We start from the raw sequence: 26,547 nt of genomic DNA, 5'->3' as shown, positions 1-26,547 counted from the left end.
GGTGAATTAATGTTATCGTGCTCAAACTGAAACATTGCTCTGTGAATGCTGAAGACAGGCTCAAGTCCTCTTTTGAAAACCCACATGAAGGGGTTTTCAAGCTGAGAATATGAAGAATTGTGAAGCTGAGCACTGAAACAATGAGGTAGCAAACATTTCTAGCCACTTTTGAAAGTTTAGGCCATTATATGACCACAGAGGATATTAAAACCCAACAACAATAACAAAATCTGGGGCTTCAAGAAATTAATTCTGTACCTTCTCTGCTTTGCCTGACCAGGGGCTGCTAATTTCAGACATGTAACTGCTGCATGCTCATGTAACTTCAGTTTCCCCATGCATAATATCACTGGGAATAAAGTCAGAATACACCAAGATAACAGATACAGACAACCTCCGGCTAGTGCAGCCTCTGGAGATGTGAAGTCTATAGAATAAGCCTAGAATCCAGGCTTACAAAATGAGAGGTATCCAAGGGAAAGGACCCAGGACAGGTTAACACTTGCTCTGGGACCTGCTCAATGGTGGGGATTTGACACATGGAAACACCAGGCTGTGCCCAAGGTCCTGTTAGACTTCAGTGCCCAGATGTTAGTGCAAGGATACTGTAAACATGAGAGTCACCAGCCTGAAAGATGTCGCAGAGGCCAGGTCAGCTGTTTGCTCAGGTTTATTACTTGCACAATGGCTGCAACAGCCAAACCCTCCATGGCAGGTGCTTGATTTATTGGCATTTCTAATTCTGGATTCTAACAGAAGGTAGGAGCACTCCAGCTGCGAGATGGTTTTGCTTGGTTTTTAAAGCTTATAATCAGGACATATGAAATTGAAAGGGTTTACTTTTCATCAGGAAACATTTTCCTATGCCCAACTGCAGGTGGGTGCCTTGGGTTTGTTTAAATCTACCTGTTCCACCCACTTTTCAGTGTGTGCCAGGTGACCCATCTTGGGAACAGGCAGTGCAGCCTTGCAAAGCCACTGAACCCCTCCAGCCCTTCTAGACTGGACACCCAAGGGTGAGTTTGCAGACGTGGTTCCATCTGCCTGCTACAACGCTCCATTGTACATGGCATTGGAAGTCAGGTTATGCTCCAGTGTCCTTTCCCCTCCCTGCTCTTGAGACCTCCACTGACAGGCTGTTCTCAAGGCCATGAGACTCCTCCGGGATGAGGAAGGTTGAAGACAGCTCGTTATCTTTCTCCTGTTTTCCTTTCAGGCTCGATGGCTGCTGGACCCGCGGTAGGTGAGTGATGGGCGGTAAGCAGACCCATCCCATGCAGTGGTTGTGTGCCCGGTGGGATCAGGGATGGCTGCAGTCCTGCTGCCCTGAGGAGACAGGAGCTGCTCCAGGGCACAACCCTGGGTCTGGAGACTGCAGGGTGCAGGGGACAGAGTCAGGCGAAGTGCAGATGGAGCTGGAGCTCAGTCCGCAGGGGAACAGGAACATGTGGTGCAGCAGGAGGGTGGGAGCAGAGCCCCAGGTCCCCTTTGAAAGGAGTGTGCTCCTGCCATTCAAGTGCTAAAACAGGCTGCCCAGGGCAGTGGTGGAGTCACCATCCTTGGAGGGTTGGACAGACGGACATGAGGATCTCAGGGACACGGGTTAAGTGCTAGGGTTGGGTCATGGTTGGACTGGCTGATCTTGAGGGTCTCTTCCAACCAAAATGAGGATTTTATGATTCTGTGAAGATGGTAAAGTACAAGGCTGATATCCTAATTGTGAAGTAAGATGAGACTGGTCCCAGCTTGGTAATTCAGGGGGTGCATGTGCAGAGCCCGGGGAGATGCGGCTGCTGCTGCTACTGCTGCTGCTGGCACTGAGAGAGCAAATTCAGGTATCACCGAGGCAGGGAGTGCAGCGCAGCAGCTACCCTGGCACTCACAGTGTGCACACGCGCCTAAACACACACATAAACACACACGTGTTCACGCACGCACACACAAATGTGCACACACACATGAACATACACACGTGCACACACACACATGATCACGCACGTGAACATACATGCACACACACACACACATGATGTCCTCCCACCCCTTGCCACACGCTGGGACACTCAGGCACACTCTGCCCAGGGGACACGCAGCTGTGCCCCCCCAGGTCCCAAGGGCGGACACGCCGTGTTCCCGGGTCAGCGCTGCTCCAGCCACGTGTGTCCGAGAGCAGAGGCAACATCCAGCACCCCCAGTGCACTTGTGTTCTCCAGGACAGGTCCGCTGCAAACACAGAGGTGGTGCCTTTTCCCCAGCATTCCTGCAGCAGACACTCAGGCGTGGATTACAGAAATTCTTCTAAAACAGATAATTTATTGACAAGGTACAGCGCAGAGCAGCTCCAGCTGGTGCTTCCTAAAGGGGGATGCTCAACAGAAAAACATCTCAGACAATTCCACCCCCACAATCCAGCCCCCTGAATATCACTGGGGGCCAGCTGCAAAAATTAGAGTCTGGGGTCTCCCTGTTCTTCACTGATCTCTTCATTTTCCCCAGGCCAGCTTTCAATTAAAGTTCTGACATTCAGTTGCTATTTTGCACCTGCAGCTGAGGAAAAAAGTTCTTGGTAACAGCCAAAACTTGTTTCTGTTTCTCATTTTCTGTTAGATGCTGTTCTGTCCCTTTACTTATCTCCAGGGACGCAGCTCCCCTTATCTTCCAGCTCAAAGGCTCTGAGGCCTCTTTTACTTAACAAAGCACAAAGTTCAGAGGTTCACAGTCTGCAGAAGTTATGCCAAGCAAAGTTACTTATGCTAAGAGAATTCTGTATAAGCAGTTTCTAAGCAAGTTCTATAGGCAGCAGTATATCAAACGATTCAATAGGCTCTGGCAGTCACCTTCCTAACACCAAGTGATTGCAAGAGTCGTGTGCAGTGAAAGGGCTGGAGGACACTTCATCTGCCACCCAGCCCCACAAAGGCCCTGGCCCCTCCAGCCTCTGGGAGAAGATCTCCCTGGGAACACCTCCCTGGCGCTGCAGGGACACCCCTCACCGCAGGTCTTCAGCTTGTGATGCTTTTCCTTTTAACCACGTCACATCAGAACTCACATTCACCACTCAGCTGCTGCTTGTGATGATAGCCCTGGCCTGGAGGCTGTCTACATCCGCTTGGTCTGCTCATCTGCACCTTCTATACCATCTCCACTGTGCAGAGCTGCACCATCCTGCAACATGGCCAGTTGTGGCCCCTCGGTTCCAGCAGGACAGGGAACTGCTGGAGAGAGTCCAGCGCAGCCACCAAGATGCTGGAGGGAGTGGAGCATCTCCCGTGGGAGGAAAGGCTGAGGGAGCTGGGGCTCTGGAGCTGGACAAGAGGAGACTGAGGGGGGACTCATTCCTGGGGATCAATATGGAAAGGGGGAGTGTCAGGAGGATGGAGCCAGGCTCTTCTGGGTGACAAACAATGGTAGGACAAGGGGTAATGGGTTTAAGCTGGAACATAAGAGGTTCCACTTAAATATGAGAAGCAACTTGTTGGGGGTGAGGGTGGCAGAGCCTGGCCCAGGCTGCCCAGGGGGTTGTGGAGTCTCCTTCTGTGCAGACATTCCAACCCGCCTGGACACCTTCCTGTGTAACCTCATCTGGGTGTTCCTGCTCCATGGGGGATTGCACTGGATGAGCTTTCCAGGTCCCTTCAACCCCTGACATTCTGGGATTCTGTGATCCTCTGCATCATAAGAGAAGACCAACATCCCCATCAACCTATGTACTTCTTGCTTTGCATGTTGTCTCTCAGCAAACCCAGGATCTCATTCTCTACCCTGCCCACAGTGCTCAGCACCTTTTGCTTTGACCCAAGAAGTTGGCTTCAGTGCCTGTTTGACCCAAACACTTCTCATCCACTCCATCTCCTTAACTTCAGGCTGCTGTTGGTCATGTTCTTCCATTGTTTCATTGTCATCTGTACCCCACTGCACCAGTGTAAATCCAGCTCAGGAGCAGCTGCCCAACTGATTGTGTCATGCTAAGCAACAGACAAAGCTGGGGAAGGGGCTGGAGCACAAGTGTGATGGAGCGGCTGAGGGACCTGGGGGGTTCAGCTGGAGAACAGGAGCTCAGGGGAGACCTTCTGATCTCTGAACTGCCTGAAAGGAGCTTGGAGCCAGGGGGGTCGGGCTCTGCTCCCCAGGAACAAGCGCCAGGAGCAGAGGAAATGGCCTCAAGTTGCGCCAGGGGAGGTTGAGGTTGGATGTGGGAACAATTTCTTCCCCAAAGGGCTGTGGGGCATTGGAACAGGCTGCCCAGGGCAGTGCTGGAGTCACCATCCCTGGAGGGTTGGACAGATGGACATGAGGTTCTCAGGACATGGCGCAGGGACAGGGCTGGGGAACAGTTGGACTTGGTGATTTTGGGGAGCTGTCCAACCAAAATGGCTCTATGATTCCATGATACAGTTAGAGGAGCTGGTCAAACGCCCATGGGTGTCACCTGCCCTTGCAACACTGGTGACCCGTGTGTCCCACACATGCTTCACCAGCCTCGGCGTGCAAGAGGGGCTGCAGGATCCAGGATCTATGGATACAGGTCCTGCCAGGGATCAGCAGTTGGGGGATGGACTGTCGACCCCCTATCCATCGCGCAGGGAGGAGAAGGCATCCCCAAGAGCAGCCACCTGCACCCTCGGCACTCGATGGCTTCTTTGTGTTCAGTTTGCCATCACCCTCCTAATGGGGTTTTCAGCGAACCCACGTGTCCAGCCAGCCACAAACTTCTCCTGGTCTTCAGACTCAGCCATTAGACAACAGCTTTATCTGTATTCGTTTCTACATTGCAGAGATCACTTGGTTTTAATGTGTGTTTTATCAATGCTTTGTACTCGAATGCTGGGAGATGTGAAATGCTACAGCTGCCTTTTACATCAAATCAGTGCAAACACAATATGAAAAGAGAAGGTGAATATGAATAGTAACTTATTAAACAGTATTTCCTGTATGATTTCTAGACCAGAACATATTTGTTTATTTCTTTTTATTACATTACCTGAGAGTCTGCATTTAAAAATCCAAAGTGGCACAGTACCCAGGAAATTTATATCTGCTGCACATAATTTTCTCCTTCTCAGTGAAAGAAATTTCATATTTTGCTGCCCAAGATGTTGACTCACCTGATTTAGTGATGCCAACTTTTATGTCTTTCATTTACACAGTGTAAACAAAATGTGTTAAATATTTTACCTATAAAATGTGTTTAAAAAAAAAAAAATGGAAAATGTTGTTACATTGCCTGTTAGGTAGCAGATCTGGAGGAAAAATTGCCTTTTCATTTCACAGAGCAGAATTTCGTAATTTCACAAAATAGAAATTAAAATAGTTTTAGTGCAAAACTTGTTTGGACTTATTTTTCTGGGAACAAGTACCCTGAGAGAATGTAAAGTGGCCCAAACTATTTTATTTCACTTGCAATCATAAGAAATTGGTGTATCACAAATAAGGTAGATGGGAGAACTTCCTAAGATGGTCTGCAGTAGATTATTTCAGTCTTCTTTCCTTGATCAGTTAATACACTTCGAAGGATACTTGGTTCACCTTCCTAAGGTTCCTGGAGAATGGAGAGATGTGAACTGCTGCACAGTGTGCACGACGTGCTCTTTATCATAGAATCACAGAATCACGAATGGTGTGTGTTGAAGGACCTTCAAAGGTCACCCAGTGCTCCCCCTGCCATGAGCAGGGACATCTCCACCAGCTCAGGGTGCTCAGAGCCCCGTCCAGCCTGGCCTGGGATGTCTCCAGGGATGGTTCATCCACCACCTCTCTGGGTACCTGGGCCAGGCTCTCACCACCCTCAGGGCAACAATTCCTTCCTCATGTCCAGCCTGAATCTCCTTCCTTTAGTTTAACCCATCACCCCTTGTCCTGTCACAACAGGCCCTGCTCAAAAGTCTGTCCCCAGAAGGAGCCTCTGGCAATGAGCCTCCATCATTGATGTGCCTTGAATCTTTCAAGTCCAAGAGAAAACTAAAGGAAATAACAAAACAAAACCATATTCTTCTCCTTAGAAACCCTTTCACTTGCAGCAGCATCACTTCCTGAGCAGCCTGTTCTGATGTTGCCCACCCTGTGTGTTCCCTGGAGGATTAACTGAACCAGAGGCAGGTGCTCACAAGGCCTGGAGAACAGGAGCTGAGGGGAGACCTTCTGATCTCTGAACTGCCTGAAAGGAGCTTGGAGCCAGGGGGGTCGGGCTCTGCTCCCCAGGAACAAGCGCCAGGAGCAGAGGAAACGGCCTCAAGTTGCGCCAGGGGAGGTTGAGGTTGGATGTGGGAACAATTTCTTCCCCAAAGGGCTGTGGGGCATTGGAACAGGCTGCCCAGGGCAGTGCTGGAGTCACCAGCCCTGGAGGGCTGGACAGACGGACATGAGGTTCTCAGGACATGAGGCAGTGCTGGGGTGGGGAATGGTTGGACTTGCTGATATCAAGGGTCTCTTCCAACTAAAATGATTTGATGATTCTATGATTGAAACTGCCCAATTTCCACAGCCAAGCCAGGCTGATGTAAACCCGGCTTTGGTTAGGCAGAGCTTTGAGCTGTGAGCAGGGGAAGGACGCTGCACGATGCGTGTGAACTGAAACAGCTTGGTCGCTACTATAGAAAGTAATTACGGATGAAGTAGAGATAGGGCACCATTTGTCTTTGTGTTGATTCAGGATTTAGTCCAATTTAGCAGGCGTTTGGGTGAGCGAGATCGCCCCCCCGCACGCCTCGCTGAGGGACCCAGCACTGGAGTTTCTTCAGGTGTCAACAGCACCACAAAATTAAGGCCCAGGGTCTGATTTCACCTGAGTTTTGACCTCTATTGATTCAAACCACCGGCAGAGCTGAGATGGAAGTGGATTTGCATTAATTTGCTGGTGGACCTGGTGATGTGTGGTAACGCTGCTCCGTGGGTCCAGCGGGATCCCGGGGGTGACACCACGCCAGGACACCCACGTCCCTCCCCCACTTGGAAATCATTGATACTGCACATTTCTGCAAAGGCTGTCAGTGACACGGCTCTATCTGCTGGTAATTAGCCCACCACAGGTCCACCCCCCGAATTTAAAGGGTTTTATTGATCAGCAAAGTGTTGTTTATTCAATTCTCCAGCCATCCAGGAAAATCGCTCCAAAGGAGTGATGTTCAGGACAGGACACATTCCTAAAACAAACCTGCTGCAAAATATCAGCCCAGATTTGACACGTACATGCAAAGACATTATAGTGTTTATATGACATGCAGAATTTTCAGTGTAAATTAAACCCAAATTAGTATTTTGCCTAATGCAACTCAAGCACTGGAAACCAAAACCAAACTTAGGTTTGTTTTTTACCTCAAAATTATGTAGAATCAGTGATTCCTGGGGGCGGGGGGGGAAAGGCTAAAAATCCCACCATTTCTGTTTTACAAGCGAACTGGTGACAATGCCATAAATGTGCCCCTTATTGAGTGTTGTAGCACCGGCTTCTTCCTCCCCGGCGGCTTTTGTGACCATGCTGGATCATCTTCACAGCAATTTTGCAAGGTTGGGAGCCAAGTGACTCTTGGTTTGAGTTGAAACTGAGACAGTTTCTTTTTTAATTACTCGTTGAAGTCTGGGATACATAACAAGGAATGTCAAGATCTGCGACAACAGAGAAGAAAGATAATAAGTGCTAGAACAAGAGTTCAGGGGCAGTTTTTTGTTGCAAAAGATCACATGCAGCAGCTGCTGGATTTACACCATTTCTCAACCAGTTTCTTAGCACTGACTACTCCTTGTGCTGCAGAAAATTGTCAGAAAAAAAGCGATTCTGTAGTGAAGCAAGACCAAGGCAGCAGAACGGGTGCGGTTTAAAGGCTCTTTACATATCTTTCTTCAACAACCAAGATCTGAGATGCCTTCAGAGAACTTTGAGGATCTAGGCCAACCCACATTAGCTGCAGTTTTGGTCGTTTCTGTTTTGTATATGGCCGCTGAGTGCCCGTTGTCTGATCCACTCCATGGGTGTCAGGGACAAGGGCATCGCGGCATTGCAGACTGGCCAAGGTTGGCAGGGACCTCTGGAGATCATCCGGGTCAACTCGCTGCTCAAGCAGAGCCACCCTGAGCCATTGCCCTGGACCACGTCCAGGCGGCTTTTGAACATCTCCAAGGATGGAGACTCCACAACCACCTTGAGCAACTGGCAATCCTTGCAGTAAAAGGTACTTACTTGTGTTTAAAAGGAATTTCCTGTATTTCAGTTTGTGCCCGTTACCTCCTGTTGTAACACTGGGCACGACTAGAAAGATCTGGTGCCATCATCTTCATTCCCTCTTCTCAGGTGTTTATACACATTGATAACATTCCCCTGATCCTTCTCCCCTCCAGGCTGAACATACGGGCTCAGCCCAGTCCAGTATGTCCATATGTCATACTGGAAAGCCCAGAACTGGACACAGTACTCCAGATGTGGCCTCACCAGGGCAGAGCAGATCCTCTCCATCTCTGGTCTTCCAGGTCCCAACCTCAGCAACAGGGAGGAGCTGGCTGAAAGCATTAACATTACAGCAAATTGCTCATCAATAATTTTATACAAAAGTAACAACATGAATAACAGGAGTAAAATTAAGAATTAAAGGAATTAAAGGTCCCATCATCAATAATTAAGAATTAAAGGTCACATCAAGATCACATTACTCCAAAATTTAGGAAGCAGAAACAAAAGGGCCTTTTGGAGAGAGGAACTATGTAGGGAACTTAAGCATCAGGGAAGAAATAACCTCCAAGTACTACTGAGAAAGGACGGCCAAGACACAAGTTAAACGGAAGAAACTGATGGAAGGAAATTCTGGGAGGTACCATAACCATGAAGCAAAACTGAATCATCCACAGCTGTCTTCGTACTGCTAAAATTGAAAACAATAGTTAATGCACCACAGGTGCATACATCAATATTCTCAAACAGAAGAGAAAGTTTTGGCTCATTCTGTAACAGCAATCAGTGCCTTTGTGACAGGAAACCAATATTAGCAGAAACTGACCATAAAAGAAATCATTGGCAAGAGCACAGGAATAAAACACTCCAAGTGCATGATCTGCAAACCAAATAAACACTGAGCATGGAGCTGGTGCTTGTGGACACTGTCTAGATGCCTCCAAAGCCAGGACAGGCTCTGGTACCTGTTGAGCTGCTAATGGAGGTCTCAGTTCAGCTCTGGGAGATGTTGTCCAGCACCTTCTCCAAACCCAGAACTCTCCTGCGCCATGCCCAATGCTGCTGATGTGAGCACGTCCCTTTAGGTCATGGCAGCTGCTCAGGCACCATTATTGTCTATGTTTTCCAGCCCACACCTGAGCTGTGCCCCATCCTGGGCATGCCAGAGAGAAGCAAAACGGGATTATCCATTCTGGGGCTTTCTGCTCCTGACCTGCAGCTGGAGCAGACACAGTCCTGCACGTCCCGTGTGATCCACAGCCCACGGGAGGTCTCACCGTGCTGGCCGGCACAAACACCTTCAGAGGATCCATTTCTGAAGACACCACCCCGTGTTCCCACCCTCAGCCTCCTGCCATGTGCTTCAAGACCATGTCTCAATCCTATCAGTACTTTACATTTTGCCTCCTTTTCCTCCTCCTGTCCTTATCTGTAATTCCTTCAGCAACTTCCAGATCTTTGGGTCAGCCAGGGGGCTGCATTCCACCACGATACACATCCTAAAGGTGTCCAGAAGAGCAACATGGCCTCATCTGTCAAAACTGAAGCCTTTCCTTGGAAGTCTTGCTAGTGGCAGTCACCAACAGCTCTGGACAGCCTCTGTCCACCAGGACCCCTCTGAGGAGATGAGGATGCTCAGGGAGTCACACAGCATCGTTCTTCTCCCCTTTTCAAATGAACCGGTGGCACTAGGGGCTGAAAGGTGGCCTGAAATATTCCTGTGGTTTCAACACGGTGGAGGAAGCTCAAGCAGCAGGACAAAATATCTCCCTTGCAAGCCACGGGGGCGGCAGAACCAGAATCCCTTCTGAACCCACCTGTCTCTGCCCTTTCAAATTCCTGATTTGCAACACACCCTGTGCAACCAGCCCTGTGTATTAGTCAAAGATTAGGAACAGCAAAACTATTCTCACTGCACCTTAAACAACACTTGAATGAGACTGCTTCTTCAGGCAAATATATTTTTTATGGACTATTAAGCCTGTAATCACCACCAGTTTCAAGATAAGGGCAGTTAAAAGCTAAAAATACACATGATTTTCTGCATTTAGAAAGAGATAAATGTATATAGTGAGTTACAAGAAAAGGAAAGGTGAGGTTTAGCCCCAAAGAATTTCACATGCCATCATTTCTCAGGAAGATGAGGTTTGGTGCTGCTGCAAAGGTCAGTGCTCATATCTCACTAGAGGAACGGCATTTGGTTGCAGGAGGCAAAGGATTTTCAGGACAGTTTTGTGCACACATTTCATGTATTTTTAGGACGCAGCCAAGTGCCATGTTCCCATTTTAGCACATATGCTGCTAAACCTGAAAACAGGACTTTGGTGTACAAATGGTTTTTGCACTCCCAGCCCATGGCTGGGTGTTGGTGTGGCACATCTGGCCAACACTGCACATCTGGCCTGTGTTGCGCATCCAGACGGTGATGTGCACATGGCACGTGCAGCACATCTGGTTGATGTTATACATCTGGCTTATGTTGCACATCTGGCCCGCGTCACACATCTGGCTGGCGTTGCTGAACCCAGCGAGGGCAGAGCTGCAAGGGAGAGCAGACTGGCACAAGCAGCACTGGTTTATAAGATGAGACTTTACCATGAAAGACCTTAATCGTGTTTAGCTTTCTGAAGAGAGGCTTGATATACCTTAGGGAAATCACTTAAACTACATTTGCTGCTCAAAATGAGAATACATAACACTTCTTTCCTTCTTTCTTCATAAACTGGTGGATTCTTAGAGCTTACAAGCCCTCCGGGTCTCTTGTTGGGCAACTGTATCAGTTTGGACAATACAGCCATGATTTCTGCTGTAAAATTAAGTTGATACCATTAAATGAAAAATAAAGTAATGATGAATTAAATACACATTGCTGTAGCAATTACAATAAATTATACACACACCTGCTACTGGAACCTGCTCTGACTTGGAGTCAAGCATCAGCTTTGTGATTCCTAAGAACCAGCTTTAAATAAGTAACATGGGTTGCACTTACAATTTCTTCACTAAATAACAATCCCAGGCATTATCTCTGATTAACAAGAAATGAAGTCAAACACTGAAAGAAAATGATTATGTTCCACCTTTGAATGGCATTAGATATTTTTTGGCTATTTTTAGATCTAGGAACTCAAATGAAAAGGGGCATTTTAGCAACAAAAGAGCTGACGGTAAATGTGATCAGCCATACAAGGCAGTGCATTAGGCTGCTGTGAGGTGCTCTGCAGCCTCTGGCCACATCTGCAGCTCTGCCTTGGGGAGCATCGCTCTGGCTTCTCCAGCTGCTGTTGCACAGTGATGCCCAAGAGATGTTCAAGCTCTTGGCTGGATACCCCAAGAAAGCAGCCACTCTGCAGCAAGCATGTTTGTAGGATTTGACATCAATAATTTGCTTCAACGCTTACTTTCTAGATGCCAGAGTTTCCTCTAACCTATGAATGCACCATTATTCATTCCTGAAATGGAAGATCTGTGGCCGATAGATGTGCATCATTCTTTCAGTTTGAATTTTCCCTCTCCATTCTCCTTCGCAGAAACAGAGAATAATGTGAAGGGTTGGAAGGGCCCTGGAAAGCTCATCCAGTGCAATCCCCCCCTGGAGCAGGAACACCCAGATGAGGTTACACAGGAAGGTGTCCAGGCGGGTTGGAATGTCTGCACAGAAGGAGACTCCACAACCTCCCTGGGCAGCCTGGGCCAGGCTCTGCCACCCTCACCATGAGTAAGTTTCTTCTCAAATTTAAATGGAACCTCCTGTGTTCCAGCTTGATCCCATTACCCCTTGTCCTATCATTGTTTGTCACCAGAAGAGCCTGGCTCCATCCTCCTGACACTCCCCCTTTCCATCTTGATCCCCAGGAATGAGTCCCCCCTCAGTCTCCTCTTGTCCAGCTCCAGAGCCCCAGCTCCCTCAGCCTTTCCTCACACGGGAGATGCTCCACTCCCTTCAGCATCTTGGTGGCTGCGCTGGACTCTCTCCAGCAGTTCCCTGTCCTGCTGGAACTGAGGGGCCACAGCTGGACACTATATTCCAGATGTGGTCTCACATACCTGTGTGTAGTACACATAGCTCTTCTTTGCTGCTGGTGGTGCATTGTTTGATGACTGTGGAGCTCTAGAAATCACCCTGACAAGACCACAGCTCCAGCAAAGGGTTTTTCTTTGCTCTGCGGAAACGGTAGTTCAAATGCTGAGTGAATGAGTAAAACTATGAGCAGAAAACCTAAAGTGCTTCCAGACACGGTTCCTGCACCTTGTCCCGGCTGGTGGATGTTTCACAGTGTCACACCCACTCATCCCAGCAGGGTTACTGGTCACCCTGAGCCTGTCACAAGTGTCTCAACCACAGCCATTACTGATGTGCTCCTGACACAGCGCGGGACATGGGGACATGTCTGCCTAGTAACTCATTTCACTCGTGCTTATCTCCTCTCCCTGGGATCCAGTGATGGGATGCATGGGAATGGTTCCAAGCTGTGTCACAGGAAGTTTAGACATTAGGAAGCATTTTTTTTACTGAAAAGGTGGTCAAACACTGGAACAGGCTCCTGGAGATGTGATCGATGCCCCTGTCTGTCAGTGTTTAAGAGGCATTTGGACAATGCCCTTAATGCCTTAATGCTTTAACTTCTGGTCAGCCCTGAAGTGGTCAGGCTGTTGGACTAGATGGTCATTGTAGGGCCCTTCCAACTGAAATAGTTCTATTCTATTCTATTCTATTCTATTCTATTCTATTCTATTCTATTCTATTCTATTCTATTCTATTCTATTCTATTCTATTTAGGATGAGAGGAAACGGCCTCAAGTTGCGCCAGGAGAGGTTGAGGTTGGATGTGGGAACAATTTCTTCCCCAAAGGGCTGTGGGGCATTGGAACAGGCTGCCCAGGGCAGTGCTGGAGTCACCATCCCTGGAGGGCTGGACAGACGGACATGAGGTTCTCAGGACATGGGGCAGGGACAAGAGCTGGGTTATGGTTGGACTGGATGATCTCGAGGGGCTTTTCCACCCAAAATGACTCTATGACTCTGTGATTCTACAATTCTATTCCATCCCATCCCATTCCATTCATGTGACTCAGCAAATGGCAGCAAGTGCCAGTGGTGACAGCACAAGCCACCAAGGCAGGACATTTCACTATGGCACCGAGACCTCCACTAACTCCCTGTTCTGCCAGATGTTCCCCAAAATAAGAGCCCAGCACAGAGCTCCCCAGGTTTATGCACCATCAAAAACCATCCCAAAGGTTTAGACATCAGCAAAAACACCTGTTTAGCAGCAAACATCTGGTAAAGACCCTCCAAGACCCTCGAAGTTTGGTGTCGAGCTGCTCATTTTCAGCCACAGAAATGGTGTCTGGTGCCTCGGTAAAAATGAATAGTTTCAGGTGTCCTTTTGGGAACAGTTTTTCACCCCTGTGTTTACTCAAAGTATAGTCAAATAATGTAGTTAAGGAATAAAGAGACCCCCTGCATGCTAACGTGAAACAATTGCTTTTATTTTTGTGTTATTCCTTTCGGAGACTTTTTCAATACTACAAATTTTAATGAACAAGCAATTCCTAAACCAAACTCCATTACACAGCTGTGATTCATAAGAACCAGTTCGTTAAACATGTTTTACCTGACTCCAGAGGAAACAGATGAGATGTAGATTTATCGTCACAGTGAAAGCTGTCTTGCCTCCACTTTGTAGGGGATTTCCCACGAGTGACATATCTGGGGTAGGTTCTCATTTCTTTGATCACTCTCCCTCCACAGCCAATTAGAGACCCCAAATTTTGCATTTTGTCTTACATTTTCTACAAACTGTTGGGGTAAGTGATGGGGGGGCTGGCAGGTGTTCTGCATTTTACTTTGATGGCAGAAGACTTGGGCATGTTGCCTGAAACAGTGCAAAGAGAGCATTTGGAGTCCCACCAAGGTGTTCATCACCTTCTGACAGGGACATCTCGCTCTTACTCTTGCAGCAAACGACCCTTGGGGCAGATGAACGTTTTTACAACCTTCTCTTTTATCTGCTGTGTCCGCACACCATACACCACGGGGTTCAGCAGTGGGGGGAAGAGCACATACAGGTTGGCCAGGAGAATGTGGACATGGTGGGGGATCTCCTGACCGAAGCGGTGCGTCAAAACAGTGAAAAAAGCAGGAATATAGAAAAGCAAAATAACACAGACATGAGAGCCACAGGTGTTGAAAGCCTTGTGACGGGCAGTCCTGGAAGGGAGTCTGAATAATGCCAGAAGAATTAAGACATAGGAGACAGCGATGAGCACAACGTCCACCACTATTGCTGCAAAAGGCACTGCGAGGCCGTACAAGATGTTGACGGAGATGTCGGCGTGGGCCAGGCGGGCGATGCCCATGTGCTCGCAGTAGGTATGCGGGATGATGTTGTGCCCGCAGAACGGCAGCCGCTTCAGCAGAAATACACATGGGAAAATGATGCAGAAACTTCTCAGCAAAGCCACCAGCCCAGTTTTGACGATGACTGATGGCGTCAGCACTGCCGTGTACCGCAGCGGCTCGCAGATGGCCACAAACCGGTCGAACGCCATGGCCAGCAGGATCACTGACTCTGCCGAGAAGGTGAAGTGCAGGAAGAACATCTGGGTCAGGCAGGCACCGAAGGAAATCTCCCCCGCGCTGAACCAGAACACGGCCAGCATCTTGGGCACGGTCGTGGTGGACAGCACCAGGTCAGCGACGGCCAGCATGGACAGAAGGAGGTACATGGGCTGGTGGAGGCTCCGTTCTGTCCTGATGACAAACAACAGGACACCATTTCCCAGCAGAGCGGCCAGATACATGGAGCAGAATGGGATGGAGATCCAGATGTGCAACTTCTCCATGCCCGGGATGCCAGCCAGGAGGAATGTTACTGGCCTCAAGCTGGTAAGGTTGCATGATGGCATGTTTCACCTGAAAGCAACAGCAGAAGACACTGCAGAGCGTTATTTCAGATGCTTAAACACTTCCATCCTACCGAATGCCTTGTATCACCTTCTCTGATCTGCTCACAGCCACAGCCAGAGGTGTCACCCCAAATCATGGAGGCCTGTGGTCAGCAATGTATTGCAGCATGCACTTTAACTCCTATTATGTTTTAAACAGCAATATCCAAATTTTCTCCTCACACGATTTTTAACATGATGTAAGTGTATTTTTCCCCCCAAGTACTTCAGCTTAGGCCAGAGCGAATGGAGACAGAATCAACCCTTATTGCACAAATACCTTAAACTGTTGTTCTATACGTCCAGAGTAGAAGGAAGAAGTCAGGAGTGAGAGAGGAAACATCAAGCGTTTGCAGGGATGTACAAGGTGTTCTCAGACATCAGGAACTGGGATAACTGGGGGGTTGAAGGTACCTGGATTCACACCAGGTTAGAGAACAAAATTAGCTCTAGGTTTGAAGTTGGCTGCCCATGTCCCCTCCTTATCTCTAAACTTCTCCCTCCCTTTCCCTTTGGTTCAAGGACCCAGCTCAACTTGCTCTGCACCTCTTTGTCAATGCAAATCTAGCAGAAATGAAATTCAACCAGGCATTTGGAAAGACCTTCAGGTCAGGAGAAAACCCGTGTGAGATGGAGCTCCCCCTCCAGCCAAGGAGAAATTGAGGAGCACCAGAGGCTGGATCAGACCCGGGCTCGCACAAGTTAAAACAGGATCATAGTTCTTGTTCCAGCAGCTTCTGCAATAACAGTCAGCTCTTAAATATCAAAACTCAAAATAGGAATTACCCATAGCACAGCTGAGATAAGAGAGTGATGCAAGTACTGGAAAACAGAACTGAGAGGTTTCTGCATACCAAAATATTGGCCCCACGCATGAGAAAGCAATTGTATTTTAAACAACAGAGCTGAATCCCTGTTCGCACGCAATAAGAGACACATTTCATGTCTAAAGTATCCCGAACCAACAAAGCCCAAGGAGCCTGCTCTGTAAAAACAAAACACAACAATAGACTGTCTAGGAAAATAAAATCTGTCAAAATAGTAACTATCTGATTCTGTAAATGATTTAAAACAATCCACTATAAGTATTGCATGGAATTAAAATATATGTGGTATATTAGCAGACAAAATATTATTTATGCAGATAGCATATACATTCTGTGCTGTCATATGAAAAGCTCGTCATCTCTTGCACAACATAAATGTTAAACTGCAAGTAAATGAGGATCCACTGCACATGCAGGTGGGAATCTCAGTGCAACAGGAGCTCTGCACCAGAGGAGCCACTCAGCATCAGGCCCCTTCCTCCACAATCCCATCGCCCCTGTAAATCTGCATTAATACAAACACAGCTCTAAATACACCTCTGAGCAGCGCCTCGGGTTCTTCTTTCCCAAAATCTTTTAATTCTCATTTAAAATAACAGCTGCAACCTAGGAAAAAAATGCAGCAACCCCATGCTGCGGAGGATGGAGCCCCCACCCATGGGGGCAGCCTCCCCATGAATAACCAGCCCTCAGGGGAGAGGCCGGGGAAACAAAAACAGGGTGGGAGAGAAAGGCATCAGTGGTGATTCGTTATTCCTAACAAGGGAATTGAAATAATAAGGTATTTCTCCAGCGTGGCCAGAGCACTTGGCAGCTCTCCCGCGGGAGCAGGGGGTGGGATGCTGCCATGGGCGCTGGTCAGGGTGGTCCATGGTGGCTTTGCTGACATGTACATCACCTGTGTGTGGTTTGATCCTGCCTGCCAGTGCTGCGCTGACATCTCCAACTCAGCAACCTCATCTCCCAGAAACAACATCATCAGAGAGCGGCAGATGCCACAGGTCAGCAAGAGAAGGCTATTCACATTTTGTCAATTTGGTGTCTCTGTGACAGACTCTCACCATCCTAGAGACCCTTTTGGCCCCACATCCACCATGCAAGCAGCTCACCGGACCCCTGAGCATCGGCGGGTCCCGGCTGCGGTGCCGGCGCAGGGGGACAGTGGCGCCGCTCTGCTGGGTTCCAGGGGCTGGAGGACGCGCTGTGCCAGCCCAGCAGCTCCACAAGCATCCTCCGGCTGAGCAGAACTGCCTGGGATGTGTTCTACGTTCCCCCCGCTGCCCAGCCCCACCTTGGCACCGCACACACGACCAGCGTGTCGCTCCCTGCACACCCGGCAGGTCCCCGACGTGCAGCCGTGTCACCGTGTCCCCCTGCGCACAATTATACCCGCGCTGCCTCGCATCTCCCGTCCTCAGGGCCCTGGCCGGGCTGACGTGATGTAGCTGCGGGTCGTGGTGAGACACAGCCGAGCTTTAGGAAAACAGGCGTGACGAGTCCTAAAAAAAGCAGCCTGACTTATCAACAGTGCTGAGCACCCAGACGCACAAACTCAATGCAATTACTTCTGCAAATATCTTAGAACGTATGTATAAATAGCAATCCATGTTTTGAATACATTATTGAGCTTGATACGTAACACTCTCGGTGATTAACGCAATAAAAGGCATTTGGAAGTTTCCCTGCGTGTTGGGCTCCTCTGGGCGGGGTGGGAGGCAGATTTTGGGACTCAGGAGCCCCACCTGGATGAACAACTGGCCACTGACCCGGCTGCCAGGTCAGCCAGTGACCACCCCCCCCTCAGCCCCCAGGAATCTCACCATCCTCAGGATCAGAAACACATTATTCTGCAGAAACTGTTTTCCACAGACTGAATTACGAAATTAGCCCCAAGCAGAGGCAGCTGTGGATGTCGCAGGCTCAGCTGCACACCCACACCTCAACAAACACAGGAGGACTTTCACTGTAAAAGAAATAATAAATCCACCAGAGCAATTGTGGAGCGCAGCACTGAACACACATAAAACCCCCAACGCAGAACTCCCCCCGTGCTAAATCTCGTTTAGGATTGCAGGCATTGCAGTATTTGGGATCACTACCCAAAATAAGAGGCGATGCCCAACTATGGCGGAGTTCAGGCAGCCGAGAGAGCTGCAGGACACTGGATCGACGCTGCAGCAGGATTGCTGCTTTGGGACCTGGAACAGCACGGTTAGTGCTGCCAGGGTGACACTGGGGAGGTGACATCCATCGTCCTGGCCGGGCTGGAGATGTGTGGCTGGAATCATCCACCACCACCTGCGCCAGGACAGGAGTAGGTGATGGGGACCGGGTGGGCACAAGGCTCAGGTGTCTGTATGAGGGATGCTGGAGCATCTCCCCGGGATCTGCAGCTGGTGCACTCACGACGGTCTCTGGGTGCAGGAGCTGGCAGTGCCCTGGGATGGACCAGTCCTGGATTTGAAGGGTGCTGAGCATTCGAGACACCAGCTACGCTGTGCCTGCTGGGCTCCAGTGCTGCACCCACATCCCCAGCTGCCCAGGCACCTTTGAAAAAACCCAGCTGCCAGGATTCATAGAATCAGGGAATCAGAGAATCAGAGAATCAGAGAAGAGTTTGTGTTGAAGGGACCTTCCCAGCCCCCCAGTCCCCCTGCCATGAGCAGGGACATCTTCACCAGCTCAGGGTGCTCAGAGCCCCGTCCAGCCTGGCCTGGGGTGTCTCCAGGGATGGTTCATCCACCACCTCTCTGCCCAACCTGGGCCAGGCTCTCACCACCCTCAGGGCAACAATTCCTTATATCCAGCCTCAATCTCCCTGCTTTAGTTTAAACCATCACCCCTTGTCCTGTCACAACAGGCCCTGCTCAAAAGTCTGTCCCCATCTTTCTTATGGGCCCCTTTTAAGTCCGGAAAGGCTGCACTAAGGTCTCCTGGAGCTTCTGTTCTCCAGCTGAACACCCCAACTCTCTCACCTGTCCCCAGCAGAGCTGTTCCAGCCCCGGGTCATTCCTGAGGCTCCTCTGGCCCCTCTCCAGCAGCTCCACGTGTGTCCTGTGCTGAGGACCCAGAGCTGGACCAGCACTGCAGGGGGGTCTCACCAGAGCGGGGCAGAGGGGATGAGGGACACCCTGGTGACACGACAGCTGAAGTTTGTCAGCCCAGCTGCCTCCACGGACAAGGAGAAGAGAGAAGGAGGTGAGAGCAGCGGCAGTTTTAACCATGGGGGAAGTTTGCAAAGTCTTGAGCTGGTGCAGATGACAGAGCCCTCAGGCCGTGGCTGCTGCATGGAGACGCCAGTGAACCCGTGACCACCACCCTGCAGATAAACCACATCCCTGTGGCCAAGGGGACAGGGCAGGGCTGGAGTTGCTGTCAACAGAGGACATGACCAAGACCAGCTTGTCAACTGCTGCCAGGGGCCAATGCTTTGTCCCAGTGGGTCAGGCAAATCACGGCTGCTGGCATGTGCATGGTCACACACAAGGTCTGCCAGGAGTGAGGGGCATCTTCCAATCTACTGAACACAGTCTACTGAACAGCAAACCCATCTCCCCAGAACCAACCATCCAGTCACCTCCAGAAAGGGGAAAAAAGAAGGTGTGGGGAGAAAGAAGGAACAAGATGCAAAATAAAAAGACATGGGACATGAGATGTCCGGATTTGGCATAAGAATGGCTGAAAAACCACAAATGGGGCAGGTGGAGTAAAGAAATGGGTAGAAAACCTGTCACTGGACATATTGCCAGGGAAGAATGGTGGGAGAGAAAATGCTCACAGAAGAAATGAGTGGGAAACCCAGAGCAGCAAGAAGAGTCGGAGGCAGAGGGGATGGTGAGGAGCAGGGAGGGAGGGATGTGGTGGAACTGGTGGGGAACTGATGGAGGGGCCAAAGGAAAGGGGTCTGGGCTGATCCTGAGCTGCTTGGGCCCACGCAGGGCTGGGAGAAGGGAAGAAGGTCCAGAGGTGCAGAGCCAGCGCCAGCCGCTCCATCTCCCCTGGCACAAGGGCTGGCCAGGACATGGGTTTGGGACATCATGGGCAGGTCTGCAGCAGAAAACGCTGAACGCCTGGAGCTCCCCATCAGTTGTCACAGCTCGTGTGCTAGAGACAAAGCTCTGAAGAGCATTATGGAGCTGCCAATGGAATCTTAGAATCATCTAGATTGGAAAAGACCTTTCAGAACATTGAGTCCAACCATATGACACAACCCCATTCACAACCTCATACACACAGCAAAGGAAAAGGGACAAGACTTGCCAAGACACTCAGCTCTGCTCCTGAGGGTCTGGAGAAGATGCCTGAACCCCTGGCCCCTGGTGTGACACTGGACAAAGCACAAAAGGTTCAGGATTTGCTAACGGGAGAAGCTCTGAACTGGTGCATGAAATTAAATCCTTCCATGCAACAACAGGTGGGTAAAAACCCACTGTGTGTACATTTGGGATGTAAACGTGACTTACAGCCACCACTGACTGTTACGATGACCCTCACGGACACCACACGCACAGGAGACGCAGTGGCAGAAGTGACACATTGACTTTCATAACAGCATTTGCTCACTTGAGGAAAGGCTGATGCCGGCAGCGACAGGAGTGAGGTGGCTCGTGCACTCCCGGCCTCGCTTCCTCCAAGGCCAGATTCAAAATGAAAATTTAAAAAAATAATAAAAATAAATAAAAATAAAAATAAAAATAAAAATAAAAATAAAAATAAAAATAAAAATAAAAATAAAAATAATAAAAATAAGAATAAAAATAAAAATAAAAATAAAAATAAAAATAAAAATAAAAATAAAAATAAAAATAAAAATAAAAATAAAAATAAAAAATATAAATAAAAATAAAAGTAGAAATAAAAATAAAAATAAAACTATAAAATTAAAATTAAAAATAAAAATAAAAATAAAAATAAAAATAAAAATAAAAATAAAAATAAAAATAAAAATAAAAATAAAAATCATTTTTTAAAAATAAATAAATAGTAAATAAAAAATAAAGTAAAAAAATAGAATCTATGGCCCTGTTTGTTTTGGAGTCCAAATGGAGCCAAGCTCACTTATCATCTGGTCTGCAGCATCTCTGAGTATCAGTGCCTAACCTGTAAAACTGCATATTTCCGCTTTCAATATCTTTTCTTGGTGTGTTTTTACCCACACACAGACATGGACCACAGTGCATCTGCAAAGGGGCAGCACGGCGCTCCGGCGACACAGAAAGCTCTTCAGTCTGTTGCCTTTGGATGCAAGAAACCCTTGCGGACCAGGGGAAATCAATTCTCACGGATGGAAGAACGCTACAGCACACAACTTGTTAGCATGCACCCTGCTGCTTTTAGTGTGGGATGAGACTGAAACGCAGCCATGGACAGATGAGGTGCTGTAACCGGTTCATTTGGACAAACCAGTTACGGTATCTTGTCCGATGACGGTGCTTTCGCCAGTATCTCCACTGCTGCACTGACGTCTCCATCTGCATCAATCAGCGCCTCCAAGTTTGCGCTCTGGTCCTGGAAGCCCATGGCACTGAGCTGCTCCATTTGTCTCCCAAATCTGGCCTGTGGCATCTCCTCATCCATCTCCATCCGATGTTCTCCCTGCTCCCCATCTGACTTGAAATCTCCACCATCCTCAGACTCGCTGCTTTGTGACGAGTCGTCCATGCTTTCCAGATCCAGCTGCACACTTGGGTCCTGCAAACTCAGTATAAAATCCGGTACCTCTGTCGAGAGGGTCTGCAATCCCAGCTGGATCTGCAGCAACGCCTGCAGCGCCCGCGGGTTCCTCAGCAGGGACGAAATCTCGGCATCCTCCAGCTCCGGTGGCAGCTGCTGCACCTGCTGGTCTTCAAGTGGAGAATTTCCATCACTCGGTATCTCAGCGCTGTTCAGCAGCACTTGTGCGGGGCTGTCGGGGTTTGTTAACGCGCTCCCCAGGCTGTGCATGAGCTCTGGGTCTCCTGTCAGCTGCTCAACCATGGTCTGAACCTGCCCCGAGTTGGGCACCACCGGTCCTGCCGCAGGGCCCAAGCTCAGCGAGGTAAAACTGTCACCTGTGCTGCTGATGGTGAACTGGCCATCGCAGTCCCCTGCATTACCACTGACCCCGTTGGACCGCGGAGCCCAAGGGTTGGGTAATGGCCTCCGGTTTTCGGTGTGGGCTGGTAGCCTGGCTCCCGTCAGGGCTGGGTTACTGTCCTGGGGAGCAAAGGGGCTGTTTCCCATCTGCACAGCGTCCAAGATGGGCTCCTGAACCTCCTTGTACAGCTGCTCCAGAGCACTGAACCCTCCAGGGATGCTTTCCAGGTTGTTCATGGCCACATCATGGTTCCTTATCATCTCCTGCATTACGGCAGGGCTGCTGGAGGCCTCCAGCATTTCTCTGATAGTCTGGGGGTGGGTGAGAATGTGGCAAATCTCAGGATTTTCTTCAGCCAGCTGCTGCATCTGAGGGCTGGACATGAGGAGGTCCCTGACAACGTCGGCGTTGTCGAGGACATCCCGCACCAAGGCAGTCTGCATCTCCCTTACCAAGCTGTGCAGGGGCACCTCTTCCTCTTGAATGCTGTTCACCAAGTCCAACAGGTCTGTGGAGTCCAGGCCCAGGAGAAGTACACCCGTCACCCCAAGGAGGAAGCCCAGCAGAAATGTGTTGTTGTTGATGGTGTTCAGATCCAGGCCTGAAGCGAGGATCCTGGACAAGAGGTCCTCCATGGTCTGTGCCACTATTTCCTGGCTGGAGGTCAACAGCTCAGACAAGTTGTGATGGACTAAGCTTGGGTTTTGCAGATGACCCGTGCTTCCCAAGTAGAATAAGTTGGAATTGCTGCGGCTGGGAGGTCGCATCAGGGCGGTCGCTCTTTCTTGATCTGCCAGGCCATCCTGTGGTTTCTGCTGGGACCTGATGACAACGTGGATGTTGACCCCACTGTGAACTCCATGCTGGCTCAAAGTGTCTTGATCCTTGAGGACTTTCCCAGCAAATATCAGGACCAGCAGATCAGGGGATGCTTTGAAACGTTTGGCAACTTCTTTCTTAAACTCCTGGATGGTGCTGCTCTGAGCAACCTCAAACTGCTCCTTCTGTTTGAGCGTCTTCACAGTAACCTTGATGATATTTGAGGAATCCATGGTGACAACAGGCTGACCAGTCTCTGCTGCCCCTTTGCTTCTGGGCATGGTGACTCCGAGACCAGGACTGCGCGTCGCTCTGTTGAAAAGCAGAGGTGCTGGCAGGAGGTGACAGAGGGTGACAGCTGCAGTGGAAACAGGGGGTGGCAGCTACCCCTGCTATGGTGACAGCTGCCAGGAGGGAGCAGTGACACGGGGACAAGGACCACCTCCCTCCGCAGTGTACATAACAGCCAGATGTTGCACAGCTGCTCCAGTCACTCACCACCCAAGCAGTCCCCCCATGTTCCCTGTCCCACTGCGGCCTCCTGCCCGTATAGAATGGCCATGCAGCGTCCCTGTGCTGTGACATCAGAGTTGATGTCAGAGTGAGCAGTGAGGGCCCTCAGAGCTGAGCTCAGGCTTCCTCGCCTCCATGGTCCCCAACCGAGTGCCCGGGACACAAGGAAAACCACACCATGGGGACCCCCAGCCTTAGGGGCCTCCAGGACCATTTCCATTCCACATGACCAGCAGGTCAGCATCGCCAAACCCACGGCGAAGCTCCCGGGCACCCACCCTCCCGGCTCTGGACCTTGCTCCCCTGTTTCAGCGAACACCCCCCTCCTGCCAGGTGTGCTGCAGGAACACGAAGCACATCGAATTGTCACATTGACCCCCAGTCTTTGGGTCCCATTGTGGGTTTGCTGCCAGCGCAACCCATGCACAGGGTCAGCCCTAGAATCACAGAATTACAGATGAGTTTGTGCTGAAGGACCTTCCCAGCTCCCCCAGTCCCCCTGCCATGAGCAGGGACATCGTCACCAGCTCAGGTTGCTCAGAGCCCCGTCCAGCCTGGCCTGGGATGTCTCCAGGGATGGTTCATCCACCACCTCTCTGGCCAACCTGGGCCAGGCTCTCACCACCCTCAGGGCAACAATTTCTTCCTCATGTCCAGCCTGAATCTCCCTCCTTTAGTTTAAACCATCACCCCTTGTTCTGTCACAACAGGCCCTGCTCAAAAGTCTGTCCCCATCTTTCTTATGGGCCCCTTTTCAGTCCAGAAAGGCTGCACTAAGGTCTCCCAGAGCTTCTCTTCTCCAGCTGAACACTCCAACTCTCTCACCTGTCCCCAGCAGAGCTGTTCCAGCCTCGGGTCACTCCTGGGGCTCCTCTGGCCCCTCTCCAGCAGCTCCATGTGTGTCCTGTGCTGAGGACCCAGAGCTGGACCAGCACTGCAGGGGGGTCTCACAGAGTGGGGCAGAGGGGCAGGATCCCCCCAAACCTGCTGCCCACGGGACTGGGGACGCAGCCCAGGACACGGGTGGTTTCTGGGCTGCCAGTGCACATGGCCGGGTCACGGCCAATCTCTCACCCCCCAGCGCCACAAGTCCTTCTCCGCAGGGCTGCTCTCAATCCCTCCATCCATTTTTAACTCCAGGATTGTCCCCGTGCAGATGTTCCCAGGTAAGGGTTACTCAACCTATGCCAATTTCTATACACTTTGCACCATTCTTGTGGATGCCATTACATTTAATTCCATGTGCACAGAGCAAACACCCTACAGTTCCATTACCACGACAAATCTCTCCCTCGCCCAGCTGAGAAAATTGATGTTTGTTTCAAAACAAAGACAAAAGGAGGTAAATTTGTCTTAGCATCCCATGCTTGATTTCTTATGTGATGCTCGGAAAAAATTCTCACAGTCCCAGGTTGGTGCTGAATTTCTGCACCTGCAAAATTCAAAGCTGACTTTCACGGAGCCAATACAAAAATCCAGGTGCATACCAGAACAGCTTAATTTGTTTAGCCTTTTCCTCATAGCTTTCAGGTTATTTGATGTCGACACTCATTTTTGAAACTACAAAAGTTTCTCTTTTAATCAAAAACCTTCTGATCCAGTTGCAGAGTGCTTATTTCATGTCAGCTAATCACACCACATGGTAACTCCCCGCAGGACATGGTACGGTTTCTGTTTCCAGACAGCATGCAGGGAGAAGAGCAATTCCAGAGCCCCAGCACTCGTTTGCAGCAACAAAGAGCTCCCCTGCAATTATTTATTTGGATGGAATGCACTGGCACGCAGGCCTGTGCCTGTGCACTGATGCCAGGTGCTCTTTTCCCCAAGATTTGTCCCTCCACAGGGCACCAGTCCCTCTGCTTGGTGACTCCACAGCCCTCTCATCCAGCTCACTGAGAAGCGATGGGAAAAATAGTGCTAAATTCAGCGATGGTGGTTCTGATCACTATTTTTGCTCTTTGGTGAGTCTCTTTCCCATCTGTAGCCCAGATTTATTTCTGATGCCTGTATCAATGTGTGCCTGGGTAGTGCCTCTCCTCTAACGACTCAGGAGATAAAGAAATCTGGGACGAAAATCAGAAGGATGGACTCCCAATCAAGCTAACACTTCCTTCCCCACTAAGGATGGTCATAATTCTTCCTGGAATTTGATTTCTGGAGCTTGTGAGGATTGGAGACTGTCCCAGGAAGCACACGCAGCATTTACAGCGTGTTTAGATGCTGCTGTTCCTCCTCAGACATCGTTCATACCAATGGGGGCAATTTGCCAGACCCAGAGCTGGTGCCTGCAATATCTGCAGAGTTTCTGGCATCACCCAGAGTCCAACCATGGTGGCTACGGGTGTCATCTGCGTGGACTCTGACACAGTCCCCCATGACATCCTTCTCTTTAAACTGGAGAGATATGGATTTGATGGGTGGACTGTTTGGTGGATGAGGAACTGGTTGGATAACAACATCCAGAGGGTAGTGGTCAATGGCTCAAGGTCTGGATGGACACTGGTGACAAGTGGTGTCCCTCAGGGCTGCTTCCCCTTCGTCACCAGCAGGCCCAGTGTGATGTAAACTGACCCATGAGCCAAAAATAAACAAAACCAAAACCAATTCTGCTGGTGACACTGGTCTCACAGCCACGTATTGATCTGCTGGGTTCTCCTGTGTATTGCCTCATCACTCCCTGCAACTGGAAGGGTAGAGGAGAACACTCCTTGTGCCCCTGATCCCTTAACCATATTTTCTGTCACCACGCAGAAATGGCTCCAAACATGCTGCTAAAATACTTCCACTTTGTTTGGTGAATGACACTCTGCAAGCCCCAAACGCTCCTGGTTACCCAGCTCATTATTCACCAGAACTTCTTCTGTTTGCCTCCCTAACTCCTTTTCCTCTGGACACGAAAAACACAACGTGGTAATTTGAGTAGGATTTAAACACTGCCAGAGTGTAACAACAGCATTCTACGTCCCTTTATACAGAATTGACATATACATATACCCCTAGACTAGAAGATACAGGAAATTAATTTTATTTTTAATGTTTCCCAGTTCTCAGGGTCAGAGTCCTTCTACAACAGGATTTGGTGAGGAGCACCTTGAGGCCCCCCAGGTCAGATTGACACAACTTGGGGCATTTTAGAATCACAGAATCATGGAATGTCCTGAGCTGGAAGGACTCACAGGATCATCGGTTCCAACGTCTGCCCC

The 26,547-nt window shown here is 49.6% G+C and overlaps 2 protein-coding genes across 2 annotated transcripts; both read right to left on the bottom strand.

The window, feature by feature from the left end:
* Nucleotides 1-13,640: 13,640 nt before the first annotated feature.
* LOC102094124 (olfactory receptor 52B2) lies at nt 13,641-16,768 on the bottom strand. Its single transcript, XM_065050186.1, has 2 exons — nt 15,390-16,768; nt 13,641-15,077 (listed from the first exon to the last, which is right to left on the bottom strand). Exon 2 carries the CDS (start codon nt 15,068-15,070, stop codon nt 14,111-14,113), a length of 960 nt encoding a protein of 319 aa, XP_064906258.1. The 5' UTR covers nt 15,071-15,077; nt 15,390-16,768; the 3' UTR covers nt 13,641-14,110.
* A 4,574-nt stretch (nt 16,769-21,342) lies between these two features.
* LOC102094311 (ubiquilin-1) lies at nt 21,343-23,064 on the bottom strand. Its single transcript, XM_021294389.2, has one exon. The coding sequence runs from the start codon at nt 23,062-23,064 to the stop codon at nt 21,343-21,345; it is 1,722 nt and encodes a 573-aa protein (XP_021150064.2).
* Between the last annotated feature and the right edge of the window lie 3,483 nt (nt 23,065-26,547).

This window comes from Columba livia, chromosome 1, assembly GCF_036013475.1.
Source record: "Columba livia isolate bColLiv1 breed racing homer chromosome 1, bColLiv1.pat.W.v2, whole genome shotgun sequence".
NCBI lineage: Eukaryota > Metazoa > Chordata > Aves > Columbiformes > Columbidae > Columba > Columba livia.
The sequence above is the reverse complement of the archived record's forward strand: the minus strand, read 5'-3'. Positions and strand labels throughout refer to the sequence as shown.